This window comes from Xyrauchen texanus, chromosome 8, assembly GCF_025860055.1.
Source record: "Xyrauchen texanus isolate HMW12.3.18 chromosome 8, RBS_HiC_50CHRs, whole genome shotgun sequence".
NCBI classification, from domain to species: domain Eukaryota; kingdom Metazoa; phylum Chordata; class Actinopteri; order Cypriniformes; family Catostomidae; genus Xyrauchen; species Xyrauchen texanus.
Window position 1 is genome coordinate 32,262,376 of NC_068283.1, and position 24,184 is coordinate 32,286,559.

The following is a 24,184-nucleotide window of genomic DNA, read 5'->3' on the forward strand; positions in this document are numbered from 1 at the left end:
AAAAACATTTGCTTAAGTTAGCAAATTTTGCCTATAGCCGAACTATTGTCCCTATATTCACACGATATCACTATGGCGATATGACTTTATTCAAATAGTGATGGTGCTGTTTGTTCCTGACTATACTTTTCGATAAGTAGAATGCCACTTTGGTGAATTAAAGTACCAATTTCCTTCCGAAATAGCAAAATATGTACATTATTCCAAACTTTTGGCAGCCTGTGTGTGTATATATATATATATATATATATATATATATATATATATATATATATATATATATATATATATATATATATATATATATATAGAATATAGAATATATATATATATATTCTATCTTGATACAATTTGTGATCAGAAAAAAGGCACATCTTTCTTAAGGTGTGCCTTTAGTCCCGTTGTTCTGCGTAGTTTGCAGTCAGTAGTACGCTAGTATTCCATTGTGAACACAGCCTGTGATCTGAAGACTCGCTAGCGCACTCTGAAACAGCTGGTGGTCTGATTTAGAGCAAGTCATCAACAATTACGCTTAATTAGGCCATGAATTGACGCTGCTTCTGTAAGTGTTGTGTATATGCTAGAGTTTTGGGGCATAAGAGCTGAAATTGCAACCAAATGAATAATTTTTTCAGCCGTATATCTGTCAGATATCCGTCTACTCAAACTCCGTAAAGTTTGTGATTATTTATCCCAGCATTGACTGAAGGGCCTTGCTTTCAAAACACCACAGGACAGGAGGATTCATTGCTGATGAACATAACGGACCACAGTTCTACCTTGTATTTGTTATTGTTTTTACAAAAATGTTAGCATTATTTAGTCATTAAAAATTTGATTTCCAACAATGTTGTGACGTTGTGGGACACCTGCAAATCCTAGACGCCATGTTTTCCACAAGAGAGAATCGGTGTCACCGCTTCCAGGCCAACATCTTCAATAAAAGTAAATGTCAAAACTGCTTCAGAACCGTGGATTCACACAAACTCGGCGAGGCAGATCTGTATCAGGTACGAATAGATTTACACTCTTTAAATGTGACACATTTCTCACTGTGTTCCTTTGATATAAGAATTCAATAGAGATCTATGTATTCTCTGTCACAGATTAAGCCTGTTCAGGTGGGGTGGCTTCTCCTGGCCCCTGAGGGCACAGACTTCAGCAGTGCTGCCCATAGGAAACGGGTGAGGACCCTGGCACCGCTAAAGATTATTTTAATCAGATACAGACCCTTATGTCACAGTGGTCCTATACTCCAGCCTTTATCTTTCTTTTCCATCTCGTTCACAGAGATGGCAGAGGAGGTATTTTGTGCTTTACGAGCATGGACTTCTACGCTTCTCTTTGGATGAGATGGTGAGGTTTGACCTGTGTGTTTGGTATGCTAAACTTTTTGATGCCCAGATATGAACTTCTGAAATAAAGGATAAAGGCACCTGTATATTTTCATGATAAAGACGCATTTATACTGTATGGAAAAAAAATTGTAAATGTGATGATCATATAACAAAATTATAATTGTACTATAAAGTCCAAAATAAATAATTTTAAATGTTATCTAGAAATTGTATTTTTTATTTATTATGTATTGACAAGCAGAAAATATCCCTGTTCCCTAAAGATATCGGTGAAATGGGTGCAATTAAATATAACGCCTGTCTATATGAAAAATAAATACAAATTTGCACAAGGTGTAAATAGTCTGGTGGAAACACGGAATGTATAGACAAACTGCGATTTTAAGCATGCTGCAAAAGCGCGTTGTGTAAAGACGTTGTTGATGTGCTTTTTTCATGCGGACGGTCCTAGTTTCGATTCCCCACTTTGTCCCAAATGTCCCATCCTGTTTTCTGTCTGCACTCTTAATATTTCTTTTAATAGGCCTTCTACTTATGAGAATAAATACAAATGAATATGAAGTTTTGTTGCCTCACTGCGATTTGGTAATGGTGACGGTCCGGGAGTTGAAAGATTTGATCCGGGTAAAATGGAGTGGTGGTGGTGGTGTAGTGGCTAAAGCACAGGGCTGGCAGAACCTATGACCTTCAGAACCTATGACCTAAGAACCTATGACCTTCTGCACAGGCAGAAGGTCATAGGTTCTAACCCCACAGCCACCACCATTGTGTCCTTGAGCAAGGCACTTAACTCCAGGTTGTTCCGGGGGGATTGTCCCTGTAATAATTGCACTGTAAGTCGCTTTGGATAAAAGTCTGCCAAATGCATAAATGTAAATGTAAAATTAACCATGGTTTTACTATAGTAATATTGTAGTAACCATATTTGGTGGCAGAAGCCATAGTTTTAATGCAATAAACCATGGTGTTACTACAGTTCTATGGCGTTAATATAATAATGATGTTTAATTTGGTTGTTAATATGATTTTACTACAAAATACTATGGTTACTGTAGTAAAACTATGGTTAAGGGAAGGCTAGGATTAGGTTTAGGTGTTGGGTGTCTGTGAAACTCTAAATAAACACAATTGACAATAAATGCACTGCTATTTAATTTAGAGTGCAAATAGTATCCACCACTCTTTGCACCAGTGTGTAAATAGCATCTAATACTATTTGCACTTAGTGCAAAGAAGATGCTTTTGGTTGCTATGCACACTTCGCCACTGCCAAAAAAATAATAAGCCGTGGGCCACAATCAGTTTGATGGTTGTCAATACACGGTAAGTTTTAGAGCGCTGACATTTATTTGCTACTTGAATTTCGCTTATAGCAAATTTAAAGTTGACAGCATATAATTCTTACTACCCACTATTAGACTGGTATTAGATGTATAAAACTGAAAGAAAACAAAATCCCTGTATCAACTCAATTATATTGTATTTGTAGTCTTTAAAAAGCAGAATGAAGCGAGGGGGCCTGGGTAGCTCATTGAGTAAAAACGCTGACTGCTACCCCTGGCCTGGAGTAGCAAGTTCGAATCCAGGGTGTGCTGAGTGACTCCAGCCAGGTCTCCTAAGCAACCATATTGGCCCGGTTGCTAGGGAGGGTAGAGTCACATAGGGTAACCTCCTCGTGGCTGTTATAATGTGGTTCTCTCTCTTGGTGGGGCACGTGGTGAGTTGTGTGTGGATGCAGCGGAGAATAGTGTGAAGCCTCCACACATGCTATGTCTCCGCGGTAACACGCTCAAGCACTCGTGATAAAATGCGCAGATTGACGATATCAGACGCGGAGGCAACTGAGATTCATCCTCCGCCACCCAGATTGAGGCGAGTCACTACGCTACCAAGAGGATTTGGAGTGCAGAGGGTATTGGGCATTCCAAATTGGGGAGAGAAAAAAAAACAAAGCAGACTGAAGCTACAATTATATCAAATTTGGTAATTGTTTAATTGCTACCCCCATTTTTTCCACTTTTCTCTCCCTGGGAACACCTAGCAACCCCTTGCATGTCCTATTTTAGAGTTTCATGCCAGCTTTATGCAATGACATTCATCTTTTGGATGAGACTTTAAACCAAGGTCTTTACTCTCTGTGGTCATTAAAAATCCCAGGACACATGAAAAAGAGTAGGGGTGTAACCCCAGTGTCCTGGACCAATTCCCCCAAATTTGCCCTCATCAGTCATGGCCTCCTAATAATCTCCATCCATTGGCTCTTTCCTCTCTACCAACAGATGGTGTGTAGTGAGCGCACTATGGTTGCAGTCGCATCATCCAGGTTGATGCTGCACACTGGTGGTGGTTGAAAAGAACTCCCTGTTCACTATGTCAAACACTTTGAGTGTAGTGTCAGAAAAGCTATATAAGTGTAAAGTTCATTCATTAATTTATTCATACATTGATTCATATGTGTTTTCTTCTAGACCGGTACGTTGCCCCAGGGAAGTGTGTATATGACCCAGTGTTGTGAGGTTCTTGATGCTTCAGCTCAATCTGGCTTTCAGAACTGTCTGAGGCTTTGCTTCATTGACAAAGATTACTATATCAGAACAGAAAACACAGACAGCTACAGCATCAGTAGGTAATGCACTCTCTAACCTGCAGTGTGAACTTGGCTGCACCGTATGGCAGCTTTGTCAATAGCAGACTTCATCATGCGTAACACGGACAAATAAAATTGAATATACAAGCATAAACATTATGGCAATTGAAGTTGTCAAATTTGACTATTGTCAAAATTGGAAATGGTGAAGTCCAGCTGTAAAAAAGTATTGGTTGCGGTGTCTAAAGCTGATCTTCGTTCCCTAGATAAACCAATATCTTCTCTTTCTCTCTATCTCATCCCTCTGTTTCTACTTAAGTGTTATAAGTCAGTAAATCTCAGCAAGGCTGATCTAATCCTTTAAGATTGTAATAGAAGGTGTCAACTGAGTCTTGGATTAGTGTGCGTGTGTGTGACTTGGTCTGTGTTTGGAACACCAGCTTTAGAACTGTTGATTTTGGGATTGTTCAGGCTGTTGTCTCGTACTTTCAGAGTTTTTATTGTTTTCTTTACAACTGGAATACATTTTAACAAACGTGATGTCCAAAAAGCAGAAGTAAGAAAATGTTTGCATTGGTTTGTGAATGAGAGTGTGTGTTTCCCAGCTTTGGGTCCTGTATTTTATGTTAGTATTTAATTAAGAGTGTGTTTCATTTTAGGTGGCAAGCAAATCTGTCTGTTTACCCCAAAGCTGCTAAATCAAATCAGAGGAAGAACAGTAAGGATCTTTCACATCCAAAGGCAAGTCTTGTCAACGCTTACGTTCTGTAATAGATAATGTCAGCATTTTAGCTAAATATCTTGTTGTTCATCCTCCTGTTAATTGCTTTGATAAAACAGGTCTAAAAGGAAAATAAATGTATTTGTATTCTTGCGTATTTTAAGTGTACCCCAGCACTATAGGATTTGGTCAGAGCTGACTTTCTGCTTGAGCACTAACAGAGATATTTATTTTACTGTAGTTTTAAGATGGGACAGATTTGACAAATTTCCAGTTGGACAAGTTTTTGTCTTTAATTCCTTGTCACTGATAACACCTAAATATAGAACATTGAGTAGGACTTGGTGGTATTGTTCAACAGTTTTATAAATGTACTTGATGACTCAAAATCAGAATTAATCAGAATAAGCTTTATTGACAAGTATGCTTACACATACAAGGAATTTGTCTTTGTGACAGAAGCTTCCAGAGCACAACCAATACAACAAGATAGTGATAATAAAAAATAGAATAAAAATAAAGCGAATAGAAAATATAAGTGTATATATAGAAACACACTATAAGACTGTGTGTGTGTGTGTGTGTATATATGTATTACACACACACTGTCAGCCACAACACTAACACCACCTGCCTAATATTGTGTGCAGTTGAAGTCAGAAGTTTACATACACTTAGGTTGAAGTAATTAATAATAATTTAACCACTCCACAGATTTAATATTAGCAAACTATAGTTTTGGCAGGTCATTTAGGTAATCTACTTTGTGCATGACACAAGTAATTTTTTCCAACTATTGTTTACAGACTGATTGTTTCACTTTTAACCTGTTAACCTGCACCCCCATTCAGGGGCTCACAGCTGAAAATGACATACCTGAATTAAAATAAATATAGCTCCTGAGAACAGTGTACCACAGGCACAATTAAGGTGTCTTTGGAAAGAAGACACTTGGCACTCTACTAACAATCAATCAGAGTTGATAATGCTCAAACAAATAAAAAGTTATAAAAGTTGAAGTGCCTCATAAATAATGTGAACTTCAAAAAATGTTTTATTATTTCATGTATAAATATATAAAAATAGACCTGGAGGAATCCAATTAGGTAAATAATTGAAAGCCACAAGTCTCATCAGTTTATATTTCAAATTTGAGGAAGATATAATGAAAAATGGGGTTCCTGCAAGCTTTTTTCTAAGACTATGTCAGTTCCCTTTCTCCCTCCCCCTGCCCGAGGCACATCCCCAGAAATGACATCCCCAAACTAAAATAATTGTAAAATAACTAAAACAATTTGCTCTACATGCACAATTTAGACATATTTAAAAAGAAGACACTTTGGAGTTTATTACCCAAATGTAAAAGTTGAAAAAACTTACACAGACAAAAATGTATAGAATTTAAAGTGTCTTGAAGATAATTTGTACTGCAAGTAACATTTCATTATTTTATGAAAAAATAAATGAAAACAAACCTGGAGGAATCCAGTTAGGTAATTGATTGAAAGCCACAAGTCTCATCAGTTTATATTTCACATTTGAGGAAGATATTATGAAAAATGAGATTTCTGCAATATTTTTTCCAAGACTATGTCCAGGTACCAAGAAGCCTCCTTGGATACCTCAAAAAGCAACCTAATGACCAAATGTTATGAAGGGTACTGCAAGCTATTTTAGTCATCATATACACTGTTCCATGCTTTTTCAATTATAAAATAATCCACACAACCATAAGACTTTATAAGTGATTTATTTGCACAACAGAACAATAAAAATATAAGTAAAATATTATGAAATATTTAAAAAAAATAAATGTATAAAAAATAACTGAATTTCTTTGCAACAGAAAAGGCAAAGAAAAAAATTCAAAAATGCTGTTGTCTCTGGCAAAATGCTAAGTCCTGTTTAGTCAGTGCTGGTCATGCCAAACGTCCTCGTCAGTTGAACAGTTCCACTTTTCTTTAGGGGTGCTTGGGGACACAGCGGGTATGGACTTGGTTTTTCTGCTGCTCTTTTTGCCTCTCCCTTTTACTGGTCGATTCAGGTCTAAAACAGCAAGTGCAGATCTTGAAGAATTTGAGAGCTTGCATCGCTTTTCTACTGGTTGGCTGGTGCTTGGATGCCACTCTTCATCTGAAGATTCAACTTGATGGCTGTTGCATGGGAAAGAATGGAAAGATAATTAGCACCGCATGTCAAGTAAATAATTCTGTATAGTTTTTATGTGGCTGGCCATTCAATCAACAATCAAACTGATGGGCAGTCGTTTAGACAGCATGGTGATGGCCAGTGATACAGACAGCATTCATATGGATGGTCAGACATAGAACCAACAATCACACTGATGGCCAGCCATCAGACAGGCCATTTGTTTTATAAGGTAAATGCATTGTGGTCTGAAAAGATGATGCTACTTTATTTCTATTTATTTCTATTTGTATATATTGGACAATTGTAAAGTTGTTTAGTTATTTCTGTAATATTTTCCTATTACAAACACACTATATATATATATATATATATATATAAGTGTGTGTGTGTGATAGGAAAAAATACAGAAAAAATGTCAAGTCTATTTGTATTTATACTGTATAGGACAATTGTACAGGTGTTTAGTTGTTTCTGTTTTTTTTTTCCTAGCACACATACATTATATAGATATATAGTGTGTGTGTGCTAGGACAAAATGACAGAAACAACTAAACAACTGTACAATTATCCAATAAATGCAAATATAAATAGATAAATAAATAAATACATATAAAGTAGCATTATCTTTTCAGACCACAATGCATTTACCTTATAAATCAAATGGGAAAACAAACACACACACACTCTCTATCTCTCTCTCTCTCACACACACACGTATAATGTGTGCATGTTACATAGCAACTCACCGATGTAAAATTGGACCATCTTTTCCGTCCTCAAGCATATCACCCTCGGCGCTGTCTTCAAACTCCTCAATTTCGTCATCGCTGCTTCGAGTGATCTCAAATAAAACATCTTCAGCAGAAAAAAAACTTCTTTTGACGATCCATTTGATGAGATAATCCGTCCAGTAAGTAAGACGTGAAAACAGATGTTTTCCGTCTTTTTACTATGGCTTGTTTGTTGTCAAATGACGGGGGTGTGGTCACAGCCTACGTCGCAGGTTAACTCCTCAATAGAGAGTGGCTGATTCAAATAAATAAAAAACATCTTGTTCAGCGAGGAATTTAATCTTCCCGGTATCGTTGGAATCGTGCACTGCTTGGCTACATTTTCTATCAGTCATATAATTTCAATTCTTTCATTGGCTTTCGTTGTAAAGACAAAATAATAGGATCAGCATATCATGACGCCAAAAAACTGACCGCAGTGTTTGGATATTTTGACCTATATATTGCCTATCTTTGTATTTGTGTGTGTGTGTGCGGTCTTAATTTGTTCATTACACTCTAAGCAACACACACATATAACGTTCGGCTACCGGGAGTCTGTTTTTATGCATAATTTTATTGCATAACCGACAAGTATGATACTTCACCCTGAAGAAACTCGATGTAAACAAAGCAACAACCATCAATGTTACAACGTTATTGTTTCTTTACACTAAAAATGCTCTATGGGATGTTATTCAGTGGACTCTCACCTTTCCATCCAATCTGGAACTTTTAGCAGTGGATGCGTGTGTGGCTCGTTATTACGACACTACTGGAATGTACTCCGTTTTTTATTACGTGTGTTTTGATCTGTACTGCTTACATAAATGCAAGAAATACATTCGTTATAAGCTTTTCATCGAAAAACAGAGCTCTATCATCAATGCTTACACCTTTAAAATGATATATAGTTTGCCAAGATTAATGATGTTCTTTCACGTTAAATCTATTCATAAACATGAAACTAGTGGGGGAAAAAAACTCTTCAGTGCGCTGGCGCACTGGCAAAGGTTAACAGGTTAATTGACTATATCACAAGTCCAGTGGGTCAGAAGTTTACATTCACTGACTTTAAGCAGCTTGTAAAATTCCAGAAAATGATGTCAATTCTAATTAAGCTTCTGATAGACTAATTGGAGTCAATTGGTGGTGTACCTCTGGATGTATTTTAAGTCCTACATTCAAATTCAGTGCCTCTTTGCTTGACATCACAAGAAATAAGACCTCAAAAAAAAAATTGTGGACCTCAAAGTCTGGTTCATCCGTGAGGGCAATTTCCAAATGCCTGAAGGTACCACGTTCATCTGTACAAACAATAGTACGCAAGTACAAATACCATGGTACCACGCAGCCATAATACAGCTCAGCAAGGAGATGCATTCTGTCTCCTAGAGATGACCATACAGTAGTTTGGTGCGAAAAGTGCAAATCAATCCCAGAATAACAACAAAGGACCATGTGAAGATGCTGGAGGAAACAGTTAGACATGTATCTATATCCACAGTAAAACGAGTCCTATATCAACATAACCTGAAAGGCTGCTCTGCAAGGAAGTAGCCACTGCTCCAAAACTGCCATATAAAAGCTAGACTACTGTTTGCAAGTGCACATGGGGACAAAGATCTTTGGGATAAATCTGACGGTTCGGTTAAAATGGATTAAATCATGATTAGAATTTGATTTGACCTTAAATTCCTTTTCTTCTATATGTTATGGTGGCGATATGAAAATATGCCAACTTCAGAGACGCCAACCCAAAATTATGATGATTATAGTTCACTACTTCTCTACCTCTACACTCGGTCTGGTTACTGCTAGCTTGTTTTACCAGCTAAATTGGTATGCAAAAATAGTATGTTTATATTTATGAGACTGTCATTTTTTATTGCAATGTAAGTCTGCATTCTTTGGAAGTCTGCTTTGGAACACGTGTTTCCTGAACGTTAACTATTTGCATGTTAACACTGAAGTGTTTTAGTCCAAATCGTTCTCACTCCCCAAGGCTTCAAAAACAAAAACGTCCGGCAAGTGTGTTCTTTTCAGCAATTAAAACTTTAACACCAACGGACTGACAGGAAGGGCATCAGAATTTTTGCATCATTCAGTTGTGTTTGGGTACAATTTTGGCATTGTGACCTCTGGGAATGATTATAATTTAATTTAAAATCAGCAACATATATTCATAGTGCTTAATATTTAATCTGTCTGTAGACATCCAGCACTGCTGAAGTGACCGGTTTCATTTCAGGTGTATTCCTCAAGTGTAATGACACTGGTTTGACATCAGAGACTCCAGCTATTTTACCTTGCTCTCATGTGTCACGGAGGGGGAATATTTTTACTGATTAAAAACTTCAGTTTCACTCTGCTACTCGCACAATGCCATCGTATGGTTTGGAATACTATTATAGTGCATCTTTATAAATAAATGATCGTCACTACTTTATCTGCTTGTTACGTCTTTTCTATTGTTGAAAACTGGTTGAGTTTAGGCATAAATGTGTGGTTGGGTGCTTAAAAATATCTATAAATAGTGTAATGTATATCAAATTATGTATATCAATGAGTCTCTTCGGTTTTATATTGTTGATTATTTTTAAGTTTAGAAATGTGGTTGGGTTAGGGGATCTAAAATATTATATATGATTGTATAAAGTAATATCACACTAATATATTCACAAGAATTATAAAACATTGAGGTTTAGCACAAAGTAATATTCAAAGATCGATAACTAACGACAAAGTTTTCTTGTTTAAAGCAATGTGGTTTCTCACCGTGCAACAACAAAATTGGATGCTTAGGGAATGAGAACGGGTTGCATTGTCGAATGTAATTATAAACTACTGCTCCTTTAAATACCCTCCTCCATCCCCATTCTTTACTTTAATTACATTTCTAAGTGCTGTGCTGTCTTTCTGTCCATTTGATTTACTAACTTCTCCCTTTTTATTCTGTCTTCCTGCATATGAATTCTGCTGACAGCAGCCCAAATCAATCTAGTCACTAGTCTATCTAGTCACTATCACACTAGATTCTAGTGTGATAGTGTGTCTGTATGTAGAGCCATTCTACTGCGCTGCAACAATTTACTGTATGTGGATGAAATGTTGTTTCTGTATTATGTGTGCAAGTGCGTTGAAGTGTTAGTCAGATGGAACATTAATAGAATTATCTTTAGTGATCCGTTCAGGATTATTTAGCATCCCATGAGGATAAAGAGTTTAAAAGAGTGTGTGTTAACAGGCAGGTTGTTTATAGAAGGGGAACATACCCAGCATGTTTGTGAGTCTCAGAGAGGCTTTTCCTTTACCAACTGTGCCAATCAGATTTTGCTGGTAGAGCACATGTGAGCAACCTGCGAAACTCTAATTTACTCGCCAATATTCTCTCGCTCTCTCTTTTAGCAGACAGCTCAGCAAACAGAAGACAACCAAACCTCCAGCAGCAGTTCTGGTAGTGCTAAGAGAAGTAACAGTTTTGCCAGCAGTGGAAGTAGTTTCAACAGCAGCATTGTCAGAAGAGCCAACTCCAATTCTATTAATAACAGTGCTGGTCAAGTGTCCAGTGGCAATGGCGACCCATTACCTAATGCTGGCACCACTAAAGGCAGTACTATTAGCAGAAATGGAAGCTTCAGTGCTACCAGGGGCAAAACAAGCAGTGTGGTGAGCAGCACAGTGGAGGGGGTCTTGTCACTTTCAGAAAAAGAGCTGGAGGAGCAACTCGGTGGTGAAGACGGGGTCCCTTCTAGCAGTGGTTATGCAACGTCTCTCAATAGTGCACTTTGTTCTAATTTCTCTTCATCACTTGATCAGCTCCCAGACTGCTCCAATACAGGTGGTATGAGTTCAGAGTGGCTTTTGTGTGTGTGCTTGTCTGGATACTGCACTAGATGAATACATTAATGGTTTTAATAGTTATTACTATTACCACACCCTTATTTATTAGGTTGCTTTAAAGGTATGTTGTAGCTAAAACTATTGTAATATAGTAATTTCTCTACTTTTTTTGGATGCTTTTAAACGTGGCCTTAAAACCCACCTTTTTAGGAGAGCTTATGATTGAACTTTATCTTCATGCTCTCCATGTGTTTATATGTTTAGCACTTACCTGTTTTTTATCATGTAGCACTTTGGGATTTGCTTAAATATAAAGTGCATTACAAATTAAATGTATTATTATTAGTCTAGAAACATTTCTTTGTGATAAGATTTATATTTTTCTTGTAAACCCATGTCAGCCCACTGGCTAAGAATAGGTAATGCTGGAAAAAAAAAATTTAAACCAGACTTGGGTTGTCTGTTTTGGTGGGTTTAGAGGGATTTTGGGCACTTGTCAGCTAGCCAGGTTGGGAGACAGCTGGATGACCAGCCAAATCAGCTAAACACCTGCTTCGCAAGTTTTTTCAGCAGGGAGAATAAATCTGGAAATTCTAATGCATTTGTTTTCCTCTCACTTGCTTTCTCAGGCACTAAGAATCGATTGGGCATTGAAAGTGGCTATTCCTCACTGGAAAAGACAAGTAATTTTCTTGGGGATGCACAAACATACACTGACTACAGGTGTGCCTCTGTCTGTTCATCTGCCTCACAGCACTGTATGTTTCCTACTTTAAAATCTTTAACCCCTTCTCTCTGCCAACCAATAACAAGTCGATGGGGTATATGGGGATGAACCTGGGGATGTGGTTAATTGTTCTTGGGAGAGAAAAAGCTTTGAGTCCAATGGGGGGAGGGAAGATGAAACATGTCAGATACACAATTCCACAACACATACACACCAAGAACACACACACTCAGCATGATCAAGCATGCAGCTTGGGAAGAAAAGTGCTCAAGCTGCTTGGAAATCAGCATACTGTAGGTAAGGAGCTATTTCACACCCTGAATCTGTCATTACATCCCTTTTGTGTGTAAAATGTTTGTGGCTCCCTCTAGTGTTAATCTTTTTATCATACTTCAGAAAGCATGATGCCGTTTTTATCTCAGTCATCTGTTTGTTTTTCTGGAGAACTCCCTCCTTTTCGTCATTCAAATTCAACCAGGCCTACTTTTAATATAATTTGCCACTTTGGTCCATACATGGCATATTTCACATGCCATGCATCTCAATGTTGTGTTGTCTTGAATTTTTACAGAGCTTACAGGGCAGCACTGTTTTAATATACTTCAAACATTCTATTTTTCCTCTTTATGAATTTCAGTTAATTCAGCCAAACCACTTAACCCTGAGCCTTACTGACTCCATTCAAACTTTGTAGGGGCTTCTAGTCAGGTGTTGCCTACTACGTATTTTTGTTTAAGATTTAATGTTGAAAATTGGTTTTCAGCATTCAAAATCTTGAAATTAATTGTCATTGTAATATTTGCATACTGAATTCCAATTCTTTGTAAATATTTAATTATGGTCTTTTCCTTACTAAGACATGTTTAGACTGCAAAAGTGAGGCACACTGATATTTCCTTCAGGAAATGCTAATATTGTCCATGTTCTAGATTTTGCAAAGATGAATATGAAATTGATATCTGCCATGTAAGAATTTCTTTTTGTGTACATGCTTTTTCTAGGAGATCTTCGGTCGCTGATCAACGGGAGAGTATATTTCTCGCTCTGGATGCTGAGCTACCTCCTTCAACCCTCACTTTCTCTACTGCAGAAAATAACCACAAGATAACTGGCAGTACATCTCAGGTGAAAACACATGCTGGATTAATTTAAGCTATTGTTAATGTGCACTCCTATTTTAAAAAGCATTTATCTTTAATGCATTGCAATAGTAATAATATGTAAAATGTTTAAAGTCTGAATTATTTTCCCATCCTGTTACTCCGGTTTGTTTGCTCCGAGTAGGATTCTTCCCCTAATGATGACAATCCTGATCTCTCTCGACGCTCTACATCATATAGCCTCCGCTCCAAATCACTGGAACGTAGGCCTCGTGATCCCAACCCTACGGTAAGTACAATTACTTGGTTCTGTACCGCAAAACAAACTGTCTTAAATATGTCTTTTTATTTTAATATATATATTGATGCTTGTATGCACTGTGTATTAATAAATATTTGTTAACATAAATATGAAATATATATTGCTCTTCCTCAGCCTGACCTTCTAAATTTCAAAAAGGGATGGATGTCTAGATTGGGAGAAGATGGAAAGGTGATTTTGAGATGTTTGTGCATACATACACCTGGATTGGTCTCAATGGGAGTGTATTTGTTTGTTTTTAGTGTGTGAAATAGTCTGTTCTTATTTCTGTCTCCAGTGGCAAAAACGTTGGTTTGTTCTTACTGACCAGACTATGCGATTCTACCGTGACTCTGTAGCAGAAGAGGTAACATTTTGGTTGATATGAGATGTGCAGTCAAGTTCTGTCCACACTGATCCTGAAAACTCATTGGCCATTTCCAGTTAAGAGGAATGAACAGGTATTCCTCTGTTTTCTGTTGTAGGCAGCTGATTTGGATGGTGAAATCAACCTGTCTAATTGTTATGATGTTACAGATTACCCTGTACAGAGAAACTATGGCTTTCAGGTTCATGTGAGTGTAGATTCGCTTAGCTTTAAAAGGTTGAGTTTGTTTTGGTATGTTTGTTTCATTGCTTGCTTTTGAGTTTTTTCCATCCCTCTTTCATTCAGACAAAGGATGGGGTCTTCACCCTCTGTGCAATGACTTATGGAATACGACGAAACTGGGTCCAGGCAGTTATGAAAAATGTTCGTCCCACCGTTGCCCCAGATGTTACATGGTATGACATCAAAGTTACCTGCCATTACCAAAAATATTTGAATCAAGTCACAAAAATATCTGTAAACAGAAATGTCAAACCCTTATAAATGTATTACTCAGTTTTGCTCACAAAACAGCAATCACATGTTGGGTAGGTTGACTCTTTCACTCTGTCTTCTTTATTTTCCCCCATGCTAAACAAGGAAACATTCCACTATTAAATCCAGGTTTGAAAGTGCTTTTGTTGTCATAACGACAAGTGTTTGAGAATTTATATTAAAGGCGGACAATTTAAAAACACACAGACAAAGAAAGATGTAATTTTAGTAACCAAATCATGGCTTACTGGTTCTTTTCCTCCTCCAGTTCGATTCCTCAAGAGGTGCCATTGATTGGTGCACAAGCTTGTGCAAGTTTTTCCAAATATAACACGCTACCCCAAGAAGAAGAGAAAAGGAGCTGTGTCCGAGAGCGCCATAGAGAGGTCCGTTACAAAACCTTTGATTGGGCAGAATTAAGTTGTAAACAGCACAAAGTGAGGGAGCCCAATTACCCATCAAGAATAGAATGTGACCATAACTGTGAGTGTTCAGTTCCTCCTGCACCTGCATCAGCCCCTGAAGAGCCAATCATACATTCTGCCTCTGAGGTATCAGAGAAGGAATACTTTCAGAAGATAAGACACTCTCAGGAGCAAAGCCTGGAGATCACGTCTGCTGATATACCATCTCACTTATCACTTACGGGAGTGTCCAGTCTTATCTCCCCTGAATCAATTAGCCCAGACAGCTTAGAAGTAGATGCAGGTGCAGCACATGTACACTGTGACAGCTCTGATGAACTGCTGAAAGCTAAACCCAAAGAAAAAAAGCAGGTATAGTGTAAATCCACAAATTGATGAAGGATAGTTTTACATGCTTTTACGTTCTGCAGCTGTAATCCGCTGCATGATCACCAGAAAAGTTGTAAATTAAATTATATGATACATTTACTGCGTGTTGGAGCCTTTATTATGATTCTAACCAAAGTCTCTCAATTCATTATAGATTGATCGTGGCACCTCTCCCTTGCCAGTCACTTTCACTACATGCTCTGCACAGACAGAATGGCAATGGGAGGTGGATCTCCAGAGCCTTCGTAGAGAGCTGAAGGCTGAGCGTGAGAGGAGTCAGACTCAAGAGAGGGACTTAAAACTCTGTGAGTCCAGACTCCAAGCTCAGCTTAATGATAGCCAGGACTGCTTTTATAAGGCAGAGTTAAGGATTCAGGAGTCAGAAACTATTCTGAAAGAGCGTGAAGAGGTGCTGGAGAGTCTGCATGGACAGTTAGAGGAGGTAACTGCCCACATGAAGGCAACAGAGGAGGCGCAAACCTTAAAGGAAGTCCGGCTGCAGAGGCACCTGCGTCTCCTGCAAGAGAGCCAGGAAAGGGAGAGGAAGAAATTCAGTGACAGCCTTGAGCAGTCAGAACAGCGTTTGAAGGAACTAGAGGAGCGTCTAATGCAGAAAGAGGCTGAACTGCACAAAAGGCCAACTGGGGAAATTACAAATGACCTTATACAGAAGTGCCAGGAGCTGCAAAACCAGCTGGAGGAATCTGACCGTGAGGTGGGTCGCTTGCAGGCACGCCTCCAAAGAGAGGAGACACTCTATTACAACATGGAGCATGATTATGAACGAGCTTGTGAGGAGATACATAGTTTGCGAGGTACTCTGCATGACTGTGAGAGGGTCTGTGAGGAGCGCTTCCAAACCCAGCTATGGCAGCAACAGCAAGATCTAGAAAGGAAGGAGTGTGAACTGCAGGAAGTGCTCGTTAAGATGGCTGTCCTGGGCAGTAGTCTTGAGATGACAGAACACAGGCTCAAGGAAGCTCAAAACCATCCTCTAGAAGCTGATACATTGACAGAGCCACAACGTCTGTTCCAGGTCTCAAACACCAGACAGAAAATCAAAGGTCAGAGTGGTTTGGAAACGCAGCCCCTTAACCAAGGAGAAGAGTCAGATCGAGTTATCTCTGTGATCCAGGTGTTAGAGCGCAAGTTATGCAGTACTGAAGAGCGACTCCGGGAGCTAACAGTGCAGCAGCAGCAGCAAAAACTTAACACTGGACCATATGCACTCAATTATTTTGCAAACAATTCCCTCCAGAATCTGGATGGGCAACTCCCTTTGGATGGTCTGCAGAATTGTACTGGGGCTTTGATTAACCTGCAGGGGACCTCCTTAGACAGAACCCGGACAGAGAACTCTGATAAAGTCTGCATTTCTGAAAATGGTCATACTGGAGACCAGGGGTCAGTTGGTAAGAGTCCAGGGAGGTGTCAAGCACTGGACATTGCTAGCAGAGTGTTGTCATTGGAGGCACTGATCATCCAAAGGATGGCCTCTGCACTTGAACAACCCAGCACAGAGCTGCTTCATAGACTGTCAGAGCTTTATGTCCAGGTGCTTAGGATGGCTAAAGGAGGCAGTCAGAACAGAGCTATGGAATCTACCTATGCTCAAATATTCTTGTACCCTCTGGAGCAAGTTCAGGCAGACATTACACTGAGCGAAAGTGAAATTCAAAGTCTGTGTGTAAGAGTAGAATTGGCATACCTCAAACACACTCTTCACACATATTCGTCTCTGGAGCAACAGGCTTCAGAGCCCTTTTATGCATGTCCTTGGCTAGTTTCGGAGAGCTCTTCATCTGGGACAAAAATGGAAAATGGTTCCAAGCAAGGATCTAAGCTTGCTGACATCAGCCCACCTGAACTTGCACCCTACTATGAACAGACGGATGAACTTGTATCCGGTATCCTCCTTGAGGACTCTGAGATGCAGCTTGTTTACAGAAAGAACCTAGTGGCAGAGCTCCGTGCCCAGGCCCAATCACTTCAGGACCTCTCTATACAGCTTCAGTCTGATAGAAAGTCTGACCTGCATGCTGAACTTCCTGAATCTATCATGAAGGTGGCGATGTACCAGGCTTCTTTGACTTACATGGTGTGTCGACTGCGATGTGCTCTACAGCAGGAGATGTGTGCTCTACACAAGCAAAGAGAGCAGGCAGAGTGTGAGTGCCAGGCCATGCGTCGCAAAATGGAGGTACTGTTCCAGGAACGGATGGAGAGTTACGAGGAGTGTGTTATTATGAAAAAGGAGGAACAGGGGTATGTCTCTGCAGATATCAATGCCCGATTGAGGGTTAGAGAAGCCGAAAGAATGCAGGTGGAGTTTGAGAGAAGCTCCTTGAGCTCCAGAAAATCCATGAGGAGGAGGTGAAACATCTCCATGAATACTACATCCAAAACTTGCCAAAATCAAAAACCGCAACCCCCTCAGAACTAGAGGAGATACAAGATACTGTTCAAGTTTCCGTTACTGCTCTCCAAGACCGAATCAGAGAGCTCGAGACTGAGGTCACCTTCATGAGGGACGAGTTCAGCAATCAGGATGACAAGACCTTCCAGCTAGACCTGGAACACATCAAGGTGTGCACAGAGAAGAACTTTTTCATAAAAGCATAACATTAACTAAATTATAGCATGAAATTAAGGTGCTTTATATGCTTCTGTTAGGCTATGTATGAGCATGGTTTCACCATTATGGAGGAGAGCCATCAGCGAGTGATTGAGGAGATGCAGAGGCAGCATCAGAGAGAGGTGGAAAGACTGACAGAAGAGAGAGAGAGGGTGCTGCAGGAAGAGACAAATGCCACCATTGCAGGTGCAATTCATAATATTTGCTCCCATCTCCTTGGGATACACAGAACTGCGCACAAGCTGCATAAACTTTTTAGATCTACAGCAAAGACTACAATGCAATATAGACAGCACTATGGAATACATAACTACAGTGAACAAATGTAGCACTTATGCACAATACAAAGCAGAAATATTCCAAAGAACGTCATACAAAGCTGTGTGGGAAATACTCATGCGTGTTTGTACTAAATTTGTTTTAATCCTCTCTTGAATGTAACTTTGGATAAAATCTTTTAAATGAAGACATTTAATTTATTCTCTGTGTGCTCAAAAATTCACAGTAGCATTTAGCTTCTCTGCAGTCTTTCTTGACATTTCTCTCTTTATTATTTGGTGTTCAGCCATTGATGTCATGAGGAAAGCCCATAAGGAGGAAATGGACAAGACTCAGAAAGCCCTGCAAAATGGAACCAATGTGGACATCTGCCAGCTACGTGAACAATACAAGTGTGTGTTTGTGTATGAACTTAGGTAAAGTCTGTGGACAAATCTAAAAGGTTATTTCATAGGTTTAGGATTAGTCTGTAGTAACTTGTATTAGCTTTACATAAATATGTCAATGGTATGTAAGGCCCTATGAAATCTGGTTTATATTTTTCCGAAAATGTAGGTGGAAAACCGAATGAAGCACTTTTATTTTGTATGTTTTTGACGACAGCTTCATGACTCTGCATAACCAGTTCACTAGGTGGCCTGTGCTTATTAATGTGCTTATTAAACCGCAAAAGGCTGTGATATAATTTATATGAATCAAGTCTGCATATGCTGCACATTTTACAGTGAAAGTGTGCCCTACACTCTGTCATCTGCTCACGATGACATCTTTTCAGTGTATGAGCAGCCAGCTTCACACATTCATATTGAAGCACGCAGCATGTGCAAACTGTCAATTTATTAAAATCATCACAATAAGATATTTCACAATTGTAATTTTATTCATTGTGCACCCATACATGCATTTTATCCCAAATATGTACGATTCTGTGACATTCCGCATTTTATAGGTAATTCCATTTTTACGAATGGATTCCACGATTCCAACCATGTTTTCCACATCACAGAAATCAGAGGGCATTAGGTGTGTCCCCATTTAACCAAATAAATGAGAACTAAATCATGCAATGCCAAATACCAAAATATCTTCAAATCTGAATAGCTGCAGGGAGGGATTATCTCCAGAGAAGTAAAAGCTACTCCAGCTGAGTCTGTTCGTTTTTGCATGTCCAGATCGCCTCGCACCTGGTCGATCACGTAGCCTTTGTGAGGATACTCTTCTGACCATGAGCGAATTCAAATACCACAAGCGTTTGACGCAGGCCCACAACTTCTTGTGATACTCTTTTAGTGGAGTCAATGGACGGCGCGTGTGCCGAGGATGTGCACAGACAATGGCCACATCCGCAAACCAAGAAAATCTAGCCTCCTCGAAGACTGGGTTATGACGAAATTGACGATCAGCAACACTGACGTGCCAAGTTATACTATGGCCTTAAGGTTTCTCTTCCACTACTTAATATCTTAAGGATTTTTTTATTCTTAAGGAGTTTTTTTCCTTGCCACAAGGAGTTTTTTCTCTAGAGCCCATCATTGGGAGCTTTTAGGCATGGTTTTCTGTAAAGGCCTTTTCACTAGAGTGGTGACACGATTATGAGAGGCGAATCTGTGATAAATCAAGTCAAGTGGTTTTTATTGTCGTTTCAACCATATACAGTTAGTACAGTACACAGCAAAACGAGACAACGTTCCTCCAGGACCATGGTGCTACATAAAAACAACAAAGGACCAACACAGGACCACATGAGACAACACAACGAAATAAAATACCTATATAAAAAAACCTACATATACCTATATAAAGTGCACGTGCAAACATGTGCAAAAAGTACAGGACAGTACAACAAATTTCTGACAATGAACAGGACAATAGACAGTGCAGCGCCGACCAGTACTCAGTAGTGCAAAAAGATGACAGTTGAAAAATGTAAACATAACATACTATGAGATAATGTTCTATGCACATAGCAGTTATTGAGGTAGCAATGGTCCTTGCACAATGAAAGCAATGAGAATGAGGGCCTTTAGGACATTCACATGGGTAAGGCAGTGATGCAGCTATATCATTTACATTTCAAGAGAACCCATAGGAGAAAAAACTGTTTCTTTTTTTAAGGTATTTGATGCAAATGAAACGCATCCTCATTGCTGGTGTCAGTGGTCAAAACAGCTTTCTGTGCTTTAGCGGCAGCTGTTCTGCTAGTTTTGGGAACTGCAGCAGCTCCTGAGATGTGATTTACAGCTCAAATTGTATTGGTTGGGGCGCTTCACTAGAGGTGAATGTTCGTGTTTGATGTGAAAGGCCTTTGAAAGAATATGTATTGCAAAAAGTACTATACAAAAAAGTTCACAACTTGATATACCCTCGTTTATTTCCATTAAGTAAGTGTGTGTGTGTGTGTGTGTGTGTGTGTGTGTGTGTGTTTCTGCAGAGAGGAGCTTGAATCATTGCACAAGGAGCTGGAAGTGTTGTCAGAGCAGTATTCTCAGAAATGCCTGGAGAATACTCAGTTAACCCAAACCATGAAGGCAGAACAGGAAGCACTTGGCACTACAAAGAGAGAGAACCAGGAGCTTCGCATTCACAACCAGGTGCATGCTCATGCACACACAGAAGGGATGAACAATACATATATACAGTACATGCACAGTAATTACACGTGTGTTTCTTAGGAGTTAAACGAGTGTTTGGCTGCTGAGTTATCCCTGATGCATTCACGCATAAATGGAGATATAAGGCATTCTCCGTTTTCTCAGGAGAAAGACATGTTTCAGCTGGAGGTAAAACTTGACATCCTCTCATATGGCAAAGTGCCCCTAATTTAACACATTTGGTGAGTTTTCTAAAATTTGCATCAGGTGGTGATTGACTGAAGACAGATTAAGGTTATTTTCTCTCTTAATTGACCACTTAATCTTGATTAATAAAGCCATTGTGGGTTTGCATCATTACTCAGATGCATTTATATTACAAAATATTTTCCATTAGAAGTGCTCACTACATGGTTAATGTTTTAGGTTTGCTTCGCTCTTTGCTCTAGGTAAATCTGAGAGTAAAAGAATCTGAGATTAAGTGTCTGAAACAGGAGATCAATTCACTTAAATTGGAGCTGCAGGCAGCAAATACGGTAACAATGAATTGAAGCAGAACTTATTTTGATACTTAGAATACCAAGTGTGCATGTGTGATTATTGCTGCCTTCAAGTGGGCCTGGGAAGCTCGTACCTCCTAGTTGGGCAATCGTTGCAACTACATGTCATGTGTTTAACTGGGAAACAAAATATGGAAGAAGCCTAAATTAAAGAAATACACAATGAATAACGGCAAAAGCTCCTCTTCTGTTGTACCAGTAAATAAACATAAATGAATACACTTCCATCACTTATTCACAACATGATGCATTAATGCATAAATTCTAATTATTTGCTTAATACAAATGCTAATCTAACAAGTTTATTATAAAATTATTAAAATAAAGTACAGAAGTTATATTTTAGCAAAATAATTTGTCCATCTTTCCTGTCAAAACGCCCCTTCCAACATCCTATCTCGACAACTCATGTGTCATCTAGAATTCTGAGTTTCCCACTTGTAATTATGACTTCACTTGCTTGTTCATGTGCTGGAAACTCGTAATTACGATTTTTCCAACTCCACTTGAAGGGCACATACGACCTTACAAATGTGTGTTTTATATCTTGTGTGTTTTTATTTTCATTTTATTTAGAATTTTAAAGAGCTACACTCCAAGCTGAACACTTTAGGAGTCAAAAGTCAAATCGATTTGACAAAATTGTTGATGGAGCCAGTCAGAAAGCAGGACTTAAGATTCGGTGAGTAAAACAAAAAGAACAGAAAAGGTTTTTGACAAGCAGATAAATGCATGCAAATGCATAAATTCACAGTTCACACATGTATGTTGCAGATTTGTTGAAATCAAGGAGTAGCTCAGACTTCCTTAAGGATCATCCTACACTCTCAGAACCTGTGAGATCCAAGGTTGGATCATCTGAGCAGCAACATAGTACATAGACAACATAGTCAAAGTACTGATGGTACTTTAAGCATTCTAACTCTCTCTCTTATTTTCTTCTCAGAGTCTTAAGGATGGACTCACTGTTCAGGAGAGGATGAAGCTCTTTGAATTAACTGAGACGCATAATATTTGAGTGTGTAAGGATGTGTGTATAAGAGAGACATGTGATTTTAATGTGGGTTTAATTTTTTAATTATATATATTTATAACACAAGTAATTCCATTTATACCTTTAGTCACAGGTGAGTGTGTGTATGTTTGTAAGTCAGTCATTTTAATTGTCCTGTTACGTTATCTACATTAGATGCGTCCACAATAGAAATGATTTGATGAGGATGTCTCTCTGAAATCTTTAGCAGTTTGTTTATAATTGTGTATATTTATGCCTCAGTTTGAAATTGAGCATCAATTTAATTTGCTTCATCTTTTATTATGAATAAAGTCAAGCTTTTATCTGTCTTTAACGTCATGTTTATGTGACTGATTTATATATATATATATATATATATATATTTGATATTATTTACATATGTATTTATTATATGCAGGGTTGGGAGGGTTACTTTTGAAATGTATTCCACTACAGAATAAATGCTGTAAAATGTAATTTGTAACACATTTCGTAAGATTACTCAAGGTCAGTAATGTAATCTAAATACTGGTGGATTTTTTTATTTTTTTTTTCACTTGTTTTGACAATTAAAAACTCAGTAAGACAATATACACGTTAAAAATACTTTCTCTGAAAAACCTAAATATGTTATGCGTGTTGTTTCTAAAACAAGATAAATCAAATTGATCTTGTTTTTAAGGATTTTTAGATATTTTTACAGTAAACCAATACAAAAATAAGTATCAAGAATATGATTTTTGCCCTGATATCAAAAGGTCTTACTAGAAAAAAGACATTATGATCCAACATGAATTTTCTTTATAAAAAATGTGATCGTGTCTGTAACTGGTAAATGGCTAGAAATAGCATTTTAGATTAGCATTAAGCGGACAATTTATTATTTCACAAGGCTTATTTCAATTTCTTCTGCTTCAAACTTCTCTGTCTGCTCGTATGAATGTAACATCATAAGAAAGTGTTTCACCGCTGTTCAAATGCACTTTGGATCGCATCATTTATATGTATAAATGTTTTCCATCTGAAAGAACTAAATATGAAATGAAACAAATGACAATAAAATGCAAAGTGATCTCTTCAGTAATCAAAATACTTTTTGAATGTATTTGTATTCAAATTACCAATGATTTAAATTGTAACTGTAGTGGTTACTTATATTTTGTATGTTAAATACGTAATCCCGTTACATGTATTCTGTTACTCCCCAACCCTGATTACATGTACACTACCAGACAAAAGTGTGGACATTTAGGACTGATTGAATTTGATTTATCTTGATCTAAAAATATATAATTTTTTTTAAATGAATCTAAAGGCTGATGTATAAATGCTTGAAATTAGTTTGTACATCTTGTGTCTGCAGCTTGCTTGATTTCTTAAACATAAGAGGGCTGAAATATAGAAGTGTTTTGATTCGTTTAACTTTAATTTTTCACCTTTTGTATGTTTTCTTTTGTACCTGTTCTTCCTATTTTTTTCTTCTTTTGTACCTATTTAGAATTAAGTGAACTATTTCCATACAAAACTCTGCGTTAGCTAGCACAACTACATAAATCAATTTGACTTTGTTTTTTTTTTTGTTTGTTTTGTTTTTTTTCATAATCATGCTTACACTTAAAAGGTGAGTTCTGCATTTTTATTTTTTTTCTTCATTGAAAAATGTTTACTTCTAAAGAAATTAATTGGGATTTTAAAACGTGGAAAATCATGAACCCATAGACTCCAGTCATATCAGTAACCTTATAAAAGCTCTTCATGGAGCAGGTCTCTTAATGGGGGCTGCCATGTTAGGATCACATTGCCAGCCATATACTTCTCGCTTAATCTCAGTAAACGTCCTGCAATTGAGTTTTCACTCAGGGATTAAGTTAATCATGGATGACTGTGAAT

At 38.1% G+C, this 24,184-nt stretch overlaps 1 protein-coding gene across 1 annotated transcript; it reads left to right on the forward strand.

The window, feature by feature from the left end:
* The first annotated feature begins 887 nt into the window (after window positions 1–887).
* On the forward strand, window positions 888–22,472 carry LOC127648143 (myosin phosphatase Rho-interacting protein-like). The gene is given in 24 exon segments (XM_052132736.1): window positions 888–1,010; window positions 1,107–1,184; window positions 1,291–1,356; window positions 3,827–3,984; window positions 4,605–4,686; window positions 10,996–11,428; window positions 12,060–12,153; window positions 13,159–13,282; window positions 13,442–13,546; window positions 13,694–13,750; window positions 13,857–13,925; window positions 14,044–14,133; window positions 14,232–14,341; window positions 14,689–15,196; window positions 15,369–17,593; window positions 17,596–17,800; window positions 17,888–18,035; window positions 18,415–18,520; window positions 20,560–20,719; window positions 20,801–20,908; window positions 21,169–21,255; window positions 21,856–21,961; window positions 22,054–22,127; window positions 22,226–22,472. Coding segments are annotated over 24 exon segments (5,388 nt in total). The 3' UTR covers window positions 22,298–22,472.
* Window positions 22,473–24,184: the final 1,712 nt, after the last annotated feature.